The sequence below is a fragment of the Toxotes jaculatrix genome, chromosome 9, assembly GCF_017976425.1.
Source record: "Toxotes jaculatrix isolate fToxJac2 chromosome 9, fToxJac2.pri, whole genome shotgun sequence".
In the NCBI taxonomy this organism is placed as follows: Eukaryota; Metazoa; Chordata; class Actinopteri; family Toxotidae; genus Toxotes; species Toxotes jaculatrix.
In genome coordinates, this window is record NC_054402.1 from 2,858,317 (window position 1) to 2,877,683 (window position 19,367).

At 43.7% G+C, this 19,367-nt stretch overlaps 5 protein-coding genes across 5 annotated transcripts; 1 reads left to right on the forward strand and 4 right to left on the reverse strand.

Moving 5' to 3' along the window:
- Positions 1-477: 477 nt before the first annotated feature.
- Positions 478-1,425, reverse strand: LOC121186992 (olfactory receptor 2A14-like). The gene has a single exon (XM_041045974.1). The coding sequence runs from the start codon at positions 1,423-1,425 to the stop codon at positions 478-480; it is 948 nt and encodes a 315-aa protein (XP_040901908.1).
- A 1,588-nt stretch (positions 1,426-3,013) lies between these two features.
- LOC121187002 (olfactory receptor 10A6-like) lies at positions 3,014-3,967 on the reverse strand. The gene has a single exon (XM_041045984.1). The coding sequence runs from the start codon at positions 3,959-3,961 to the stop codon at positions 3,014-3,016; it is 948 nt and encodes a 315-aa protein (XP_040901918.1). The 5' UTR covers positions 3,962-3,967.
- Positions 3,968-4,967: 1,000 nt separating this feature from the next.
- Positions 4,968-5,924, reverse strand: LOC121186991 (olfactory receptor 11A1-like). The gene has a single exon (XM_041045973.1). The coding sequence runs from the start codon at positions 5,922-5,924 to the stop codon at positions 4,968-4,970; it is 957 nt and encodes a 318-aa protein (XP_040901907.1).
- A 517-nt stretch (positions 5,925-6,441) lies between these two features.
- Positions 6,442-7,398, reverse strand: LOC121186990 (olfactory receptor 10A6-like). Its single transcript, XM_041045972.1, has one exon. It carries the CDS (start codon positions 7,396-7,398, stop codon positions 6,442-6,444), a length of 957 nt encoding a protein of 318 aa, XP_040901906.1.
- An 8,185-nt stretch (positions 7,399-15,583) lies between these two features.
- On the forward strand, positions 15,584-16,528 carry LOC121187227 (olfactory receptor 6N1-like). The gene has a single exon (XM_041046392.1). The coding sequence runs from the start codon at positions 15,584-15,586 to the stop codon at positions 16,526-16,528; it is 945 nt and encodes a 314-aa protein (XP_040902326.1).
- Positions 16,529-19,367: the final 2,839 nt, after the last annotated feature.

A 19,367-nucleotide genomic window follows, 5' to 3' on the forward strand; every position in this document is an offset into this window, starting at 1 on the left:
CTCATCTGGATTTGGGAAACTGGGCTTCCCCTTCTGGAGCTGTCCATTGTTCAGAGGTGTACTTTTATTAAAACACCAGTGAATGTCTGCTGGAGGCCACTGTTCATTCATCAAGATTCAGCTCTCATTTCCAGAGGAACTGGAAAGGTCAGACACAGGAAGTCAGAACAGGCCATGTTTAAATCCTGCATGAGACGTCCGCAGAAACACAAGAATCCACTGTCCATGTGGGTTTTGAGCAGCAGTCAGAGTTCCCTGACAGAGGACTGTCGACTGCAGGACATCTAGCCTCAGTGCGCCTTAATGTCCACTCTTTCTGGGTAGATCAGCAGTCCCCAAAACATGTGAGCCTACACTGCAAGTCTGAGGTCTCTTGATCTTCTTTCCAAAATTTATTACAGTTCATATCAACCAAAATTTATTATTCACAACTGCAATTTTTTTTCAAGATATTATAAGTTATCACTGTTATCACACCTACATAGTATCACTGCAACCAGTTAACTTTTTATAACAGAAGATATGTTTACATGTGTTTCGTATTTTGGACATTTGCATTCCATACATGACGGGATTCAAAAGTGGCTGTATGATGAGAAAATACAGAGACAGGATGACACGCAGCGCGGTGGGAACGCCGCTCGTATCAAACCTACTCTGAAGTATCTCAAAGCAGCAGCCAAAAGAGAAGTTGAGCAGAGACACGAGCTGAGGTGTGCAGGTACTCACAGCTTTCTGTCTGGTCTGTTTGGAACCTGAGAAACACACTTTAAGAATTTTCATGTACGAGAAAAGGATTGGAAGCAGAGGAACTAAGACGGTGAGAACAACACCAAACAGACCGTAGATGTTATTGACTTCAGTGTCAGAACAGGCCAACTTAACTACAAGGAAGTTATGACAATACAAGCTGTTTATGACGTTTCCACAAAGCGGCAAACGGATGTTTAAGGACAAAGTAACTAGAAATTTCACAAACGAGTACAACCAGAGTACAGCAACGCAGATAAGGGCTTTGTGAAATGTCATGCGCGTGTTATACTGCAGAGGACAGCAGATAGCCAGGTACCTGTCATAAGACATGACGGCTAAATTACAAAACTCCACATGTGCATATGTGTACAAGCAGAAGATCTGCAGGAAACACAGAGAAGCAGAGACAGTGTGAACGTCAGAGAGAATCTGAACCAGGAGCAATGGAAACAGTCCTGTGCTACCATACAGTTCATTTACAAACAGGCTGCACAGAAACAGGTACATAGGCTCATGTAAGCTTCTGTTCATACAGATGACCACAATCAGAGACGTGTTGGCAACGAGAATCACAGTGTACGTCAGTGCAGTTAACATGAAATACAAGTATTTCAGAGTTCCTGCTTGTATGTAAGCACTAAGAATGAAGTAAGATAAAGTTGAATTAATCATCATTCTTATTTTAGGCGACAAAACAACAACAGTTTGCAAATTGTAAAAAACTTTTCTGATCATTTTTTAACCCAAACTGAATAATTAGCTTTAATTAAAGACATTGTTCTGAAAATCACAGGCATTATTTTCACAATCTCTGAAACTTTACACTGACAACACTGACCCTCACCGACGATCAAGCCTTGGGACAAAAAACAACAACTCATGCATCATAAAGAATCGATCCCCATCCTGACTGATGTACAAACCACCATGAAAAACACAGACATTCACACACAGACACACAAACATTCACATTACACACAGCTGAACATTCGTCTCCTGCTGCAGTAACTGACTGGAGGCTAAAGAGAAATCTGCTGCTTTATACCTCTTCAAGAGAGTCTCAGTGGACGCTCATGTCAAGCAGGGGGCACCAGAGTCAGCTGTCTGACAGACTCTGAGTTCTTCCTGCACACGTTCCAAATATCAGTGGAAATTATTCCTGAAAATGATTTATGTTGATTCGTTGGATATTTAAAAATGAATTTAATTAGCAGATAAATTTTATGCTGAAGTCCTGAAAGAAAATGAAGAAGCACTGACAAAGAGCAAAAATGATAAGACAGAATGCAGCAACATGTCTCTGAAAGGAGCTGAAGTGGTAATTACTGTAAGCACCTGTTAATGCTCACAGCAATAACAGCAGTAGAATTAGTAGCAGTGGTAATGACATGCTGTATTATCAACGTGTGTGTGTGGCGGGGGGGGGGGGGGGGGGTCTGTTTTATCAGATTTTCAAGATTCAGTGTTTGAGAGGAGTTATTCTTATATCTTTATGAGGACACTCATTTTCTATCCCCTTACCTTAACCATTCGAACTGAATGCCTAACTCTAACCAAAACCTGATTCTAACCTGAAACCTAAAACCAGGTTTTAACCGTCAAATTGCCCTTTGAGGGTGTGAGGACAGACCAGACCCCACACACACACACTTTCAGTACATTTTTAAATTCTCCACTGAATCCTGCCATGTCTCATGTTCAGTGAATTACTGAAAATGTATTTTATCCATAGAGACATGGAGACACATTTATTTTACAGCTTTTTCCTCAAATATTTCAGTTCCAGAGAATCTTAATGATTTACTAATATTTTTTACGACATCAACTCTGTGACGAGTCGACATTTTATGACTTTTTTTCTGCAGTAATACTAAATCATCTCTAAAAGACCAAATGATGAATCTTGTCAAACACAGATCACACTGACAGTCTGGTGACCTGCAGTGGAATAACAGCTGCAAGTAGTTACACTGAGAACAAATTCACAGCTATAACATTAAAATATTAAATTGATGAAAGACTCTATAGAACATATGAATGACAAAATCCTCCAAATTTCTAACTGAATGTTTCCGAGCACATGTGAACTTCTGCATTTTATATTTTATTTGAAATTCTTTACTCCAACATTATTTCAAATCAACACATTCTACTTTAGTCAGTGACAGAAAGTCTGTGTCAGGGATTTTTTCCATCCAGCTGCAAATTCTTTCATAAGCAAATGTCTAAAGACAAAACTTTCAAACACTGAACAGTGAACCTACAAACCATCCTTGTGAACACTCAGCTTTTTATGACAGAGGAGTTGTCTACACGCACTTCGCATTTTGGACATTTGCATTCCATACATGACGGGATTTAAAAGTGGTTGCAGCACTACAAAATATAACGACAGGATGATACGCAACACGGTGGGAACGCCGCTCGTATCAAACCTACTCTGAAGTATCTCAAAGCAGCAGCCAAAAGTGAAATTGAGCAGAGACACGAGCTGAGGTGTGCAGGTACTCACAGCTTTCTGTCTGGTCTGTTTGGAACCTGAGAAACACACTTTAAGAATCTTTGTGTAAGAGAAAAGGATTGGAAGCAGAGGAACTAAGACGGACCCAGCAGTGGCAAAAAGTCCATAGATGTTGTTGACTTCAGTGTCAGAACAGGCCAACTTCACAACGAGGTAATTTCTACAGTACAAACTGTTTATGATGTTTCCACACAGGGTCAAACGGATGTTTAAGGATAAAGTAATTAAGAATTTCACAAAACAGTACGACCAGAGTAAAATAATAAAGATAAACACCTTGCTAGACGTCATACGTGAGTTATATTGTAGAGGACAGCAGATAGCCAGGTATCTGTCATAAGACATGACGGCTAAATTACAAAACTCTACATTTACATATGTGTACAAGCAGAAAATCTGCAGGAAACACAGCGAAGCAGAAACAGTGTGAACGTCAGAGAGAATCTGAACCAGGAGCAATGGAAACAGCCCTGTGCTACCATACAGTTCATTTACAAACAGGCTGCACAGAAACAGGTACATAGGCTCATGTAAGCTTCTGTTCATACAGATGACCACAATCAGAGATGTGTTGGCAACGAGAATCACGGTGTACATCACTGCAGTTATCATGAAATAAAAGTATCTCAGAGTTCCTACGTGTATATACGCTTCAAGAATGAAATATGATATAGTTGAATTCAGCATCACTCTTTAAAGTGATGAATTATTATCTAGGTTTTTTTTTTTTTAAACCGTTAATTAGCTCTTTGCTTCAAAAAAAAAATCTTTGAAAAACAGTGACATTCTAATATTTCCCAGGTTTTACACTGACACCTCATTAACACACAGTTACTCACAAATAATCAACAAGTGAAATGACAGAAAATCTCACACGCCTTGTTAAATCTGTTCCCGACACATGATCACAATAAACACAGGTCAGCATTTGTCACCAGCTGTGCAGCGGACTGCTGCCGTCACCTCTGTCACCTGCAGCATCAGGTGCTGCTTTACCTGTGTAGCCTTATATACTCCTCCAGAACAGGCCTATAGCTGTCTATTGACTGACAAGCACAACAACTGACTCACTGTATTAGCAAATGCTAAGTCCAACAGACCAAGTCACACAGGATGACAATGTTTGTTTCTTCAAAACCGTTTCAAACCACTGTCAGAAAAATTTATCCCCTTCAGGAGCTATCTGTAAGTTTTTGCTAACGCCACATAGCCCAAGTTAGCCAAGAAAGTAGCACAGGTCAGAGAGCGTCTTATCACCTTTAGTACTGAAAACACAACAATGGCTTCTGGTAAGTGACCCCCACCACCACCACCGCCCCCACCACCAAACGCTCTAGACATGAAACCACTTTCGCTGGCAGAGAAAAGTGACACACAGCACCTTTAATGATCTGACAGCGCTGTGGTTAAAGGGTTTCCGCAGGGTTCACCACATTAAATCTAAGTCTGAGGCCTTTTTAATACTAACAGAATGTTGTTGTTTTTTTACCTTTCTCAGTCATAACAGTCAAAAAATGAAAGACTAAAAACAAGCAGGGAAAATAATGCTTACAATCATTTATTAAATGCATGAACTTATTGATATTTACATATTATTGTCATTCATACGTTCCATCTCTAGGCAACACAAATAATCAACAGGTGCCACCTGGGCTGTTTAAAAATGACTAAAGACAAACACTGAACAGTGAACCTACAAACCATCCTTGTCAACACTCAGCATTTTATGACAGAGGAGTTGTCTACACGCACTTCGCATTTTGGACATTTGCATTCCATACATGACGGGATTCAAAAGTGGTTGCAGAACTACAAAATATAACGACAGGATGATACGCAGCACGGTGGGAACGCCGCTCATATCAAACCTGCTCTGAAGTATCTCAAAGCAGCAGCCAAAAGAGAAGTTGAGCAGAGACACGAGCTGAGGTGTGCAGGTACTCACAGCTTTCTGTCTGGTCTGTTTGGAACCTGAGAAACACACTTTAAGAATTTTCGTGTATGAGAAAAGGATTGGAAGCAGAGGAACTAAGATGGAGTGAACAACACCAAAAAGTCCATAGATGTTGTTGACTTCAGTGTCAGAACAGGCCAACTTAACTACGAGGTAATTTCTACAATACAAACTGTTTATGATGTTTCCACACAGGGTCAAACGGATGTTTAATGATAAAGTAATTAAGAATTTCACAAAAGAGTACAACCAGAGTAAAATAATAAAGATAAACACCTTGCTAGACGTCATACGTGAGTTATATTGTAGAGGACAGCAGATAGCCAGGTATCTGTCATAAGACATGACGGCTAAATTACAAAACTCTACACTTGCATATGTGTACAAACAGAAAATCTGCAGGAAACACAGAGAAGTAGAAACAGTGTGAACGTCAGAGAGAATCTGAACCAGGAGGAATGGAAACAGCCCTGTGCTACCATACAGTTCATTTACAAACAGGCTGCACAGAAACAGGTACATAGGCTCATGTAAGCTTCTGTTCATACAGATGACCACAATCAGAGATGTGTTGGATATAATAATTGTAATGTACACCATCGCAGTTATCATGAAATAAAAGTATCTTAAACTTCCAACATGCAAATAAGCTCCAAGGATGAAATAAGTTAAGGTTAAAGTTGAATTTCTCATCATTCTTCAAGGTGAAAAACAGCCTAAACTTTCCATTTACTTCCCACCCTCACTGAACGTTTAAGAAGCTTTAAAACTGATGAAACATAATCATCAACACAGTTCAGTGTCACTTCTGTCTGCTGCAGAAACACCTGCTGCTTTACCTGCTCTAAACAAACCGATGGAAACTGGCCAGTCCCCTTTTATCATCAGGGCTCCAGTCTCTTCACTGACACACTCAACGATCCCGCTGAGAGTTACCGACTTTCCCACCCCCATGAACCTGTAATTAGCTCCCGGTAGGGTCATCAAAAGGGCAAGGATATCGAACCTCTCACAGCTGCCATTCACCAAAACAATGTACATCCGGGTGACTTTTTTTATATCCAGGGGCCCTCCGGAATTTACTGAACTTATCTCAGAAATCTACAATAACATCAGAACTGACATTTACAAACTACCAGACTTTTCAAGTTGATAAAGTTTTTAATCAGAGAATTTACAACATTGTGAATAATGACCTGAGATTTTATTGTACCTACACAGTATCACTATGACCATTTAACTTTTTATAACAGAAGATATGTTTACATGTGTTTCGTATTTTGGACATTTGCATTCCATACATGACGGGATTCAAAAGTGGCTGTATGATGAGAAAATACAGAGAAAGGATGACACGCAGCGCAGTGGGAACGCCGCTCGTATCAAACCTACTCTGAAGTATCTCAAAGCAGCAGCCAAAAGAGAAGTTGAGCAGAGACACGAGCTGAGGTGTGCAGGTACTCACAGCTTTCTGTCTGGTCTGTTTGGAACCTGAGAAACACACTCTAAGAATTTTCATGTATGAGAAAAGGATTGGAAGCAGAGGAACTAAGACGGTGAGAACAACGCCAAACAGACCGTAGATGTTATTGACTTCAGTGTCAGAACAGGCCAACTTAACTACAAGGAAGTTATGACAATACAAGCTGTTTATGACGTTTCCACAAAGCGGCAAACGGATGTTTAAGGACAAAGTAACTAGAAATTTCACAAATGAGTACAACCACACGAAAATAATAAAGACAGCAACATGGTTTGATGTCATTTGTGTGTTATACTGCAGAGGACGGCAGATAGCCAGGTATCTGTCGTAAGACATGACGGCTAAGTTCAAAAATTCTACACTTCCATATGTATAAATGCAGAAAATCTGCAGGAAACACAGAGAAGCAGAAACAGTGTGAACGTCAGAGAGAATCTGAACCAGGAGGAATGGAAACAGCCCTGTGCTACCATACAGTTCATTTACAAACAGGCTGCACAGAAACAGGTACATAGGCTCATGTAAGCTTCTGTTCACACAGATGACCACAATCAGAGATGTGTTGGCAATAACTACAAAAATGTAAAGTGAAGCAGTTAACATGAAGTAGAAGTATCTTAAGTTTCCAACGTGCAAATAAGCTCCAAGAATAAAGTAAGATAAAGCTGATATGGTTGAATTTACCATCGTTCTTATCGTGACAAAAACAAGCACACTGTATAAATGGTGAAAAAGTTTCTCATCACTGACGCCCCCAAACCCCCCTACAGAAAAACATGGGTCTCACTGAAGCCATAATTCGTGACATTAGTTTTGTTTTGTCTGAGCTTCACACTGACACTTTACCAACACTGCTTCATGGACATTTAACTTTAAACTGATCAAGTGTAAAGATTAGAAAAAATACAACCGCCACAAACGATACCATCACAAATGACAAACTTACCCAGCTGTCAACCCCCCCCCACCCTCCCCACTGACTGTTTTAAAACCTATAATCAGAACTCTGTTCAAGGTGTGTCAGCCTTCTGTGCTGCCGCCACCTCCAACTGTCAACAGCAGCAACAGTTGGTCTTTTATATACCTTCAGAGCAGGAAAAATCCCAAGAGGCCATTCCTTCACCATCACTGTTATCAGCAGTGAGAAATTATTTCACTATCACCAGTTATCAGGTGCTGTACCAGGTACTTGTGGACTGTGGACGGGGCAGGTGGGGCATTGACCACATGCAGCACGTCGAACTGCTTATACACATGATTTGGGTGTGAATATTGATGGAACAACATTGGACAGAGTCTGTTCCAGACCAGGGTGTGGTGCTGATTTGTGTTGTCTGACCTCGGATACATTCAACACATAACAATTAAAATTTTAATAGAATTAAAATAATATTTTAAACAAACCAGGTTGAAGACTGACCAAAGTCCACCTCAGAGACAAAGCTTACAGACTGCAAATTACAGACTAACTGTAACTAAATTCACTGATGAATGTGTGAGGGAGTGAGAGTGAGTGAGTGTTTGAGTGTGGTCTGACGAGCTGCTGGTTGAATGTAGGTCCGATCCTTATCCTGGACAGCGGCGGTCCTGATGCGTTAATCCACTCCGCAATAAGTCTGTGTCACCTTACCAACTGGCCAGAGGGCCTGTGGAATTAGGATCAACAATGAGCACCACTTGGTTCTCAGTGAGGTATTTCCCATCTGTCTGCCATTTCTGTCTCTCCTGCAAACTGGGCAAGTAGTGGCTGATGAACCTTGACCAGAAGCGGTCAACTAGGGCTTGACTATGCCTCCATCTGCGGTTTCCTAAGGTGTTAGTGGAGTCATAGATGACCTGTGGGAGTGATACGTCGTAGCGCCCCATCAGCAGGATGTTAGGTGTGATAGGGTCTGAATCTGCAATGTCCAAAGATACATAGCCAAGGGGCTTGGCATTCAGGATGCCTTCCACTTCTGTAAGGACAGTCCAGAGCACTGTTTCGGTCACTGTTTGCTCCTTCAGTAGAACGTTGAGAGCCGTCTTCACTGACTCGATATCTCTCTCCCATTTCCCACCGAAGTGAGGAGCACTGGGAGGAATGAAACAGAACTTGATCTGCTGTTCAGCTAATTGTTCTTTCAAGTGTGGAGCCATAGCCTCAAAGGCCTCCTACAGCTCCCGGGCTCCTCAAACATCAAAAAGGCGTCAGCATCAACACTCTCTAGGAGATCCAAATGCACACATCGAGTAGTCATGCATTTATAGATGATACCCCATCGCTTTTCCAGTCGACATTCATTCTTCACAGTGAAGGGTCCGAAACAGTCCACACCAGCTGAGTAAAAGAATGGCTTATACAGGCGTAGACGAGCTGGCGGCAGGTCTACCATCTCAGGGACTGAAGGGCTGGCACGCCATGCCTGACACTGCACGCAGGTGCGCTGCTGCCTCTTGATTGCTTCCCTTCCTCGTAGAATCCAAAACCAACGACGGAGCTCCGCTAGCACTCTCTCTGATCCAGGATGAAGGAGGGTCTCATCCAAATCCTGAATAATTAACTTAGTCAGGTGATGTTTGGGGTCCAACACGATTGGGTGAATAGAATCCAACGTTAGCTGCTCTGTTCTTCGCAGTCTCCCTCCAACTTTTAGGAGTCCGGTTTCCTTATCATACTCAGGGGATAAGGAACTCAAAAGACTGTTGTTTGGCAAGGGTCTGTCATACAGACCCTTGCCATACAGTGCCTTGACCTCATCTGGAAATGAGTCCAACTGTGCCTGCTTTAAAAGAATAGTCTCAGCTTTGGTGTAGTCAGCTGCTTCTCTGGGTGAGCTTGTATCAGCCACCCCATGTAGGGGGCGCGTTGTTGCTTGTAGGAGGTCCTTCCATGAGGAGAAGGTGCTGACATCAGGGAGTTGAGGACAGGAATCAACAGTCACATGTGCAGAGAAAGCTGCTTTCTTAAGCTCATCATTCTCTGGTTCTGGACTGACTGAGGGTCTGATCGGCCAGCAGTCTTCAGGGTGACGCAGGAACTCAGAGCCTTGGTTCCAACAATGTGGTTGAGACAGTTCACGCAGGGTCATGCCTCGTGTGATATCATCTGCTGGGTTGTTTGCGGTATCTCCAGTTACTCACGTCAGTAAGACTCTGGATCTCAGCCACGCAGGTGCCAACAAACACTTTGTAACAGCAGGACTCTGATTTAATCCAGTGGAGGACTGTGGTGGAGTCGGACCAGAGTATAACTCTTCTGATGGGCAGAGTGATTTCATTCTGAAGGACACAGGCCAGTTGAGTGCCAGTAAGGGAAGCACTCAGCTCCAGTCGAGGCATAGAAAGTTGCTTCTTTGGTGCCATACGAGATCTGGCTAGCACAAAGGAGACATAGACATCCTTCTTGGCATCTTCTGTCAGTAAGCAAGCAACAGACCTGTATGCTCCCTCAGATGCATAACAGAATGTGTGAACATCTCTAATTGATGTTGGTGAGTCCGCAGATGCTGGGGCATAACAGGTATTTCTTGTTCCCAGGTGCACCATCTGTCTCGCAGGCTCTGTGGTTGGATCGGGTCATCCCAGCCAAGTCCAGAGGTCTTGGACAAGGACTTTGGCTCGGGTTGTGAATGGCAAAATGTAGCCTAGGGGATCATATTGACAGGTTAGCACTTTATAAACATTCCTCATTGTGCGTTCAGTGCTCTCCACTGTTGCTGATCTGGCTTCAGGTGGGAGATGTTCAATGACCGCAGGTACATTGCTGGCCCACTGGCGTATCTCAAAGCCTCTGCTGTGGAGTAGCTGGTGCAGACCATCAACAAGTTCCTTAACTTCATCTGCTGAATGGGCACTGTGAAGGCAGTTATCAACATAGAATGACTGCTCGATACACGTAACAAGGTCACTGTTGGGGTCACCTTTGTCATGGACGTGCCATTGCAGGGCATAGATGGCACTGCAGGGACTGCATGTTGTACCAAATGGCAAGACTTGTCATTCATAGATGCTTGGCTCTTCAGTTCTGTGCATATTACGCCAAATGAAGCGCAATACTGGTTTGTCTTCTGGCAGAAGGTGTACCTGGTGAAACATACCTTTAATGTCACCACTCACAGCAACAGGATACTAGCGGAATCTGATGAGGACTCCTAGTAGGGATGGACCTAAGATTGGCCCTGGGAGGAGGAGATTGTTGAGGGACTGCCCATTATATTGGAAAGAGCTATTAAAAACTATCCTGTTCTTGCCATTGTGGGTTACCATGTAGTGAGGTATGTACCAGGATTCTGGGGAGGCTTTAGCTACCTCAGGTGGCACCTTGGCTACATAGCCCATCTTCTCAAGCTTCTCGATCTCCTGGCAGTACACCTTAGCGAGATCTGGATTTTTAGCTAATCTCCGCTCTGTGCTTCGGAGACGGGGCAACACTGCTTCCGTGGATGCAGGAATCTGATCGATGCTGGTGGGGCCTTGAAGAGCCCAGCTGAACTTGGTGTGGACTGCAATTGGTCCACCTGGTGGGCCCATACGGACTGGCTCTGTTGGTGTCAGGAGATGAGGCATATCAGGTCAGGGTAGCTTGAGAGTGCAAGCATCCGGCTTGTGTGATCGTCCACACCTCCAACACCGCTGTTCATCTGTAATCCACTTCACAATCTGACTTGTGTCCAGTTTCTTGAACTCTGGGTAAGCATTCAGGAAGTAATCTCTGTTGTAGAACAGAGTAGGAAGAACGCAGTAGATTTCTCCTTTGGCTTGGTGAAGGTACATTGCTCTCTCTTTATTGGCTTGGGGGTTTCATGGTTATAGAGTGCTGCAGCTCTGCCAGCGATGCGTTTAGCTTGGGATTTCATCTGCAGCCAGGCTCCCAAGTCAGGTAACGTGTATGTTTGGTCTGTGCCTGTCTAAAGAATCCCTGTGTTCAGGCAGTGCTCCACAAAACCATCGCGGTAGCTTGGAGGCATCTTGCTTAATAGTTGGTCGACATTGGACCCACATTTTAGCCATTCTGACCTTCCAAAGTCTTAAGCATGCCTACTAATGATTGGATGGATAAGGCAAAGGCATCAAATGCTTTAGAGTCTCCAAACTTGAGGGCTGGAGCATTCAGAATGGCACCTAATTCACTCTGGACAAGCTGCCAAGGTTGGCCATACTTCTCCTGTAGAGCTTGCATGGCTGTGGTGTAGGGCTTTGGATCATGCATGTAAGCTTTAGCGAGTTGGAGTGCGCTAGGTAGTTTCAGGTGCCCAAGGAGCACTTGGTACTTGTACTGCTCATTCAGATGCTGATGACTGCTTAACAGGTTGTCGAGGGCCATCTTAAGTAACGCAAAGTCACTCTCTTAACCGCTATCAAATTGGGGAATTGTTGGCTTTGGAATGCCATATGGTGAGGGGATGAAGATATTCATAGCAGCTGTGGCGGAATCTGGGTTGGATGGCGTCCAGGCTGGCTTGGTATATAATGCTGCCTGATCAGCGCAGGTAAAGGCTGCACCGGGTTGGTAATGCTGCAATGGATGAGCTGGGTATGGTGCAGGGTATGGTGCCTGGTATGATGTTATAGGGGGTGAAGAGGTGTGATGCTTGGTTCAGAGGCAGAAAATATAGAGGATGAGCCACCTGTGGCACTGGAGGCTGAGCCATGGAGACTGTAGGTGGGTTGAAGTCTTTATGTGGTATTATTAGTAGGGGTATGCAGCTGTCAGGTGATGATGACTGGGAAGACAGTGGTACTGGGTCAGCCTGTACCACATCTGACAATGGTGGTGACGCCCTAGTGCCGCCAGGATCCTGTGTTTTCTCTCTGAGGAGAGAAGTAACAAGCTTGGCTATTTCTAGCTCATTCTCTCTCTTCTTCAGCTCTCGCGGTCGTTGTAGTTGTCTGGTTAATGACTCTCTAGCTCTGTGAGCTTCCTCCTGTAGCCGCTGAGCCTCTTTAGCTTTAGCATGGAGTCTCTGGCATTCAATGTCGGCTTGTTGTTCCTATTCAAGCTGTCCCTGTAACTCTTCAAGCTCCATCTGTTTCACTCGCTCATCAAGCAGGGCTGTTTGTAGCTCTGAGAGAACATTAGAGGGGAATCTGCCCGTCAATGAGGGTGCTGAGTGTGCTGACCTGGAACTGGTGGTCCTCCGGGATAAGCTGTGTGCGCTCACTGCACGAACCAGCCCCTCTCTCCTCCACTGCACGAAGGAGAGCGGGGCTGGTTGTGAGGTTTGAGTTTGTCCCTCATGGAGAGGTGGTGCGACCACATATTCTTTCAGGTAAGCTGGGGGGTGTCGTTCTCTCTGTGAAGTACGGTGTTTTGTAGACTGGGCGTCTGTACAGGTAGGTTCCATACTTTGATTGGTACTCTAATCCGGCTCGAAGGACCATGAAGAGGAGATAGGCTCCAGGAATGTTCTTTTTTACAGTGGTTCAGAGTATGGAGGTGTCCCGATTAAAGAACATGCCAGACGTCCAGCTGGCATGTTCTTCTTCTTTATTCTGTACTTCCTTTAATGAGTGGGTATGTGTGAATGAATGAGTGTGAGAATGAGGGAGTGAGTGAGTGTTTGAGTGTGGTCTGAAACAACAATACATAATAAACTGTAAGTATTACGTGCAATACATTTCAATATTTATAACTGATGTAGGTAAAAGCATGTGCACGGACTGTAAACGCAAAGGAAACGTATTAGCGTTACGAACAAGCTAACATATAGCCTCGTACGGCCCATAGGCTAACTTAGCCGTTAGCAACAGCCTACTGAGCAATGAAAATGACTCTCAAATGAACATTACACCCACCTTTAAGTATGTACGCACTAAACACTACAGGGACACACGCTTGAAGCTAACGAGCGACACCGCTAACAGCCGCTCAGGCAAAGGAAAGGAACTAGTGTCTGAATTCTGCCATACATCAGTGATCAAGGTGCATTCACAATCAGTTAGGAAATTACAACAACGTACAACTACTAACAGTACAAATACAACAACTGTTTGTAAATGGGCTTTCTAACAGTCAGCCTTTGGCTCAGATTGTCTTCTTTTTATTAGATCTTACTGACACTGATCACACTGTGATCTTTCACAGTGTGATTAAGGTTTTGGGTAGGTTCAGGCAGAAACACTTTGGTTATGGTTAAGGTTAGGGAAAGATCTCAGTTTGGGTTGAAAGGCCTTTTCTTTACGGGGACCTTTGTCATTGTGGTGACAATAATAACCACGTGGTTAAGGTTAAAGAATGGTGGTGGTCAAACGTATACTTTGTGTACTTTGTGCCGCTAAAACAAGGCCCTGACATCCACGAGTCACAATTCCTACAGCCACTGGATGAATTAATGTAAAGAAACATGGACATTAAAATTCATAGACAATTATTTGTCTTGCCAATAAAACTAATATTTTCTACTGCTGGAGAAAACTCATTTGTTGTCCATCCTGAGGTGTCTGAGGGGAGGTCATTACCAACCCCCTGTGGACCAGCGAAACCAGTGCTAAGGGCTGCATGGGTTGATTGGTCTCATTGGTCTCACTGGCCAACAGCTCTGTAATTTGCTTCTGAGGGAATTAGTGGAAACTGTGTCTAATGTGAATATGCCTCAGGGACAAACATGTTGACATGCTGAAATGACCTTTGACCTGAGGGACTTCATTAATGGAGTCTAACTTAACAAAGTGATCTAACTTCCCCCAACACCTGAGGACATGCAGCTCCTGTTTCAGAGTCAGATAATGTGAACAGACTGTGGAAAATACCTTATTGTAACTTTTCTGATCAATGTCATGATTTAAAAATCATCTCTAATAACGAGTTAAGACAGGGTTTGTAGCGTTTGTTACAACACTGTCAATGTAAAATCTTAACTCCTGTGACCAGGAAAAAACTTAGTGTGACATCTGCCCAGCGTCTTCGAGACTCACGATTCTCTGACAGGCTGGGATTCAGATCCCAAATCCAAATGTCCACATTCTAAACATATGAACTGGGCCCTAACAGACTCCTGTCATACGTCTTAAAGAGTTTTTCATCATTATGTCAAGCCTGCAACAGCACTGATATGCGAGGGGATGAAAAGCGCTCTGCCACAGGGCTTCAGACCTCAATCGCTGCCACCGATACGACCAGCGCAGAGATCTTGGACCCTGTGGTCCACCACTGATTACAGTTCACATCCCTCTGAGCAAACTCCTGTGAAGTCTGCACCTGAAGCAGAGAGCAGGCTCCTGAAGGCCTGAACAGAGTGGTTCAGGGCCTGATACTCAGTCTGGCCTGTTTTCGTTGTTCCTACATAAAGTACACAACAACACGGAGCCCACCCCTGTTCGTTGTCTCTAAAATGTGAAGTAACTACAAATCCTGTCCTTTTAACACAGCTGTCTTTATTTTTAGATAAAGTCCAAGAAGAATGAAGCCAATTCATGTGAAAAAGAGAAATGTTTGACTCATTTGGAGGCGTTGCCCTGCCTTCTGCTTTGAAATATTCCAAACGTTTTGTATTGGATTCACGTCAGGGTGTGTGCTCGGTCAGGTCAGAGGGATCATGGTCATGGAAATCTCTTCAGACTCTGATTCGTCTTTTCATTCAGTATTTTTGGGTGCAAACCTGCTTTCACAGCTCCATCTATAAACATCATCCTTCACCTTTTCCTCTCATACAGCCATACGTCAGCACACTCTAATCCCCCAGGTACATGACTGTACCATAGTACCTGACATTCACTGTCTCTTTGTACAACCAATCAACACTCAGCACCCTGCTGATGTCACAGGTGACCTGTTTGGGAACTTGCAAATCATAAATGTCCACACTGAGCCTCGGAGCCTCAGAGTCCGGACTCCGTGTCCCTGCAGGTTTACTGACTGGCTGTGATGTTACTGTGGGAGCAGCTCACAGTGAACATGCCGAACCAGTCTCAGGTTGAACTGCTGGTCTTATCTGGTTTTAATGGGCTGAACCAGCTCAGGTATCTCTACTTTTGTATCACCTGTGCAGGCTACCTGCTGATTATTCTCTTTAACGTTTCCATCCTGACTCTGATCTGCGTGAAGCAGAATCTGCACCAGTCCATGTACATCTTCTTAGCCAACCTGCTGTTAAACACTCTGATTGGCTGCGCAGCTTTCTATCCCAAACTCCTCCACGACCTGCTGAGCGACGTGCAGCTGATCTCCAGGACCGGCTGCCTCCTGCAGGCTTTCTTTGTCCACACGTATGTCTGTGTGGAGTGTAACATCCTGACAGTGATGGCATTTGACAGGTACGCGGCCATCGCACATCCACTGACCTATCACAGCCTCGTCAGCTCCTCCAGAGTCCATGGGCTGCTGGCAGCCGCGTGGATTCTACCTGTGGCCGCGCACACCTGTCTGCTGTCTCTGAGCAGCCTGCTGCCGCTGTGTGGTTTCTACGTGAGCCGGACGTTTTGTGACAACAGATCCATCACTTATCTGTCCTGTGTTGACATCTCGCTCATCAGCCTGTTGGAGCTGGTGTTCGTGAGCGCCGGCGTCTTCCTGCCTGTGCTGGTAATATTCGGCTGCTACATAAAGATCCTCGCTGTCAGTTTCCAGGTGTCTAAAAGCGGCAGAGCCAATAAGGCGCTGTCCACGTGCGTCCCTCACCTGGTGACCTACGCCAGCTTTGTCACGAGCATCGTGTTCGAGGTGGTGCAGCCGGCGCTGGCAGCTAAAAACTTCCCGCACGAGTTCAGAGTGGTCATGTCGATGGAGGGTTTCCTGCTGCCGCCGGTGCTCAACCCCCTGATCTACGGCCTCAAGCTGCCCGACATCAGGAACAACATCGGGCGCATGTTTAAATCAGCAGCCGCGCGGCACTGCGCGTAGTGGGCCACCACTCCGAGCTCAGCTTCATAAGAAATCAACTCTAGCTGAGCTGAATAAACGCAATGATTTGAAAGAACTGTCTGTATAATTGAAATCAAACCCCAGAGTTTTTCATGTTTTCTGATGCAGGAGTCTGGCCTGTAAAATCACCTGCTTCATCAAACTCTAAGTAACTTCAGAGCTTATACTCAAACATGACTCTGATGTTTTCATATGTGAGCTGAGGCTCTGAGGACAGAGCAGAACTCAGGCTGTTCTGTGATCAGTGATCAGATCAATAAGACAAAGATTTAACAGACTCAGCCGTTTCACTGCAGACTGACAACGGGTTTAGGTTTGAAATGTTGAAATGTTTTCTTTCATTAAAAAAACAAAACAAAACATAATAAAGCCACACTAAGAAAAATAAAGACTGTCAAATGTTAAATGTGTGACATGTATTGAATGTTACGGTAGAAGGTAGAAGCAGAACAGGCCGCGGACATCACGCTGGATTTCGTATCTTGTTCTCTGGGAAACAGTGAATTATGTGTGTGAATGAGAAAAGACCTCTGTCAGAGAGACTTCGATAAAGAGACGGGATCATGGCCAGAGGTTGAAAACTCAGGCCGAAGGCCCGAAACACAGATTCCAGTTTCACTGATTTCACCAAAATAAATTCAACCACGTTTCAACACTGAGCGGGTGAAAAATAAAACAGCCTTGTTATTATTATTATTATTATTATTATTATTATTATTATTATTATTATTATTAGGATGTGACACCACTTTTCTGTCTTTCATCAGCCTCAAACAAAGCAGAATAAATCCAACTCTGATGTGATTCAGCAGCACACTGACACCCACCTCACCTGTTTCCACCAGGTGTAACACAAGGTGAAGGAAACACCTCAAACTCTTGAAACAAACTTCACTGTGAAGTGGACTCATAAGAAAACCAGCGTCCCTGACCCCAATCAGAGAAAGCAGACCAACTACACACCAGACTGAACAACACAACCAGGTGCTCACTGACTCACTGAACTCTGTTTCATCACTGCACTGTGATTAAACAGCTCCACCTGCTGGTCACAGAGACACGTTACAGCTCAGCCTGCTCTGATCACATGTAACATGGCAGAAACATGGAGACTTTAACCGTGATAAACAGTTTGAATAAATCACAAAACCTTCAACTCGCGTTTTAGAAGACACACTGAGGATTTACACACTGCGGACTTAAATAATCTGGGGTTGGAACAGGTTCAGTTAAACCGGGGCCTTCCGGGATTTAACGCTCAGCTGTGAGCTCAGGTTCAGGGTTAGGTTTCATGCTGTTGTGTGTATATAATCAGCGTTGTGCAGCTCCACCGGACTCTCCGGATTAAAACCTTTAACTGCAGCACATGAACTTAAATAAAAACAATCAGAGTCTGACCTGCGGGTCCCAAAGCTTCACTTCTCCTCTGTTTGGTTCCACGTTGACTCAGGTGACCGACGACAGCCGGAGCCGAGTTTTACCTGATCAAGACAAATGAATTTTACACGGAGTCAGTGATCCAGTTCAACAACACATCAGGAGACTATTTATTTGTCTGTTCGGCTTCACGCGACAAACTGATTAAAGGATGAAGAGGGTTTTATATGTTATTGATGCTATAAACAAAACTTTAGCGTGATTTACATATGTAATGCTTCCTTTTCTTTCTGTGGTCTCTGTGAGGAAGGTGAGGCCGCGTGTTACCGGTCCATCACACCGCGGTACCGAAGTGAACTCTCACTTACAAGGGGTCGTTTCTGAAGAAGGAGCCGGTGAAGTCGTGGTTAACTGGAGCTGAACGCTGTGATTGATTATGTGAACAGGAATATTTTTCATTGATCGACACTGACCGGTGCAGAGGGACCGACGCTGACATGTTGGCGCCAAAAGTCTGGATTTAAAAACTTTCTTCTTCTTCTTCTCCTTCAGAGAACGCGGGGGCGTGTTAGCGCCACCATCTGGTAGATCAGGACTCTCAGTTCAAGCTGATAATAATGATCGATGACATGAATAATAATGAAATAAGACCAGAATAATTCATAATGATTAATAAAAACGGTCAGATATATTTTCCTCAGTAAAAGTCTCCTCTTCCTGTTTTGTATTTCAGAATAAAAATTCTTTTCTTCTTCTGCAGATTTAGTTCATGTGTCTCCTTCCTGTGCTGTCGTCAGCTCCATCGCTTCACTTCTGTCTCACACTTCAGATCAAACTTTGTTTTTCTGTCACCAAAAAAAAAAAAAAAAAAGATAATAATAAAATAAATAAAATAAATAAAATAAAATAAAATAACAAAAACACTGAGACCTGAGAGAAAGGGGCGGGTCCGAATGCCTCACCTGTGATGATGTCATGGCCGTCCTCATCCTGTCCAGCTTTGTCTCCGGTTAAACCATAATGAGGATCCGTGTAGAACCAGGAAGAATAAAGTGTAATGTTTTCAGTGTGGGACTGACAGTGACACCATTATATTGAAGAATTATATATAAAATGCGGATTTTTAAAACTAACTCAATAAACCAATAAACTCAATCAAATGTTTTCCAGGAAAAGCAAAATGACTTCACCTGGAAAACCCGTGTGGTTCTCCAGTGTTTCTGATTTTCTAATGCAAAAAATAAAGAACATAAATAAACACATTTCCTCCTCTTTCACAGTTTCTCATTCACATTTTCATTTTCCCTTTGAATCACACCTTTCAGTTTAAGCTTTTACATTTTCCTTTTCAGGATTTTAAATTCACTTGTCATTTTTAAATTGTCATTTCACAGTACAAATTATTGTTCTTCTATGTTTCATAATGTGTTAGAGTCAGCGA

What these genes read in the sequence shown, in the direction of transcription:
- LOC121187002 (XM_041045984.1), bottom strand. Translation starts at nt 3,961, where the DNA reads ATGCTGAATTCAACTATATCATATTTCATTCTTGAAGCGTATATACAC.
- LOC121186992 (XM_041045974.1), bottom strand. Translation starts at nt 1,425, where the DNA reads ATGATTAATTCAACTTTATCTTACTTCATTCTTAGTGCTTACATACAA.
- LOC121186990 (XM_041045972.1), bottom strand. Translation starts at nt 7,398, where the DNA reads ATGGTAAATTCAACCATATCAGCTTTATCTTACTTTATTCTTGGAGCT.
- LOC121186991 (XM_041045973.1), bottom strand. Translation starts at nt 5,924, where the DNA reads ATGATGAGAAATTCAACTTTAACCTTAACTTATTTCATCCTTGGAGCT.
- LOC121187227 (XM_041046392.1), top strand. Translation starts at nt 15,584, where the DNA reads ATGCCGAACCAGTCTCAGGTTGAACTGCTGGTCTTATCTGGTTTTAAT.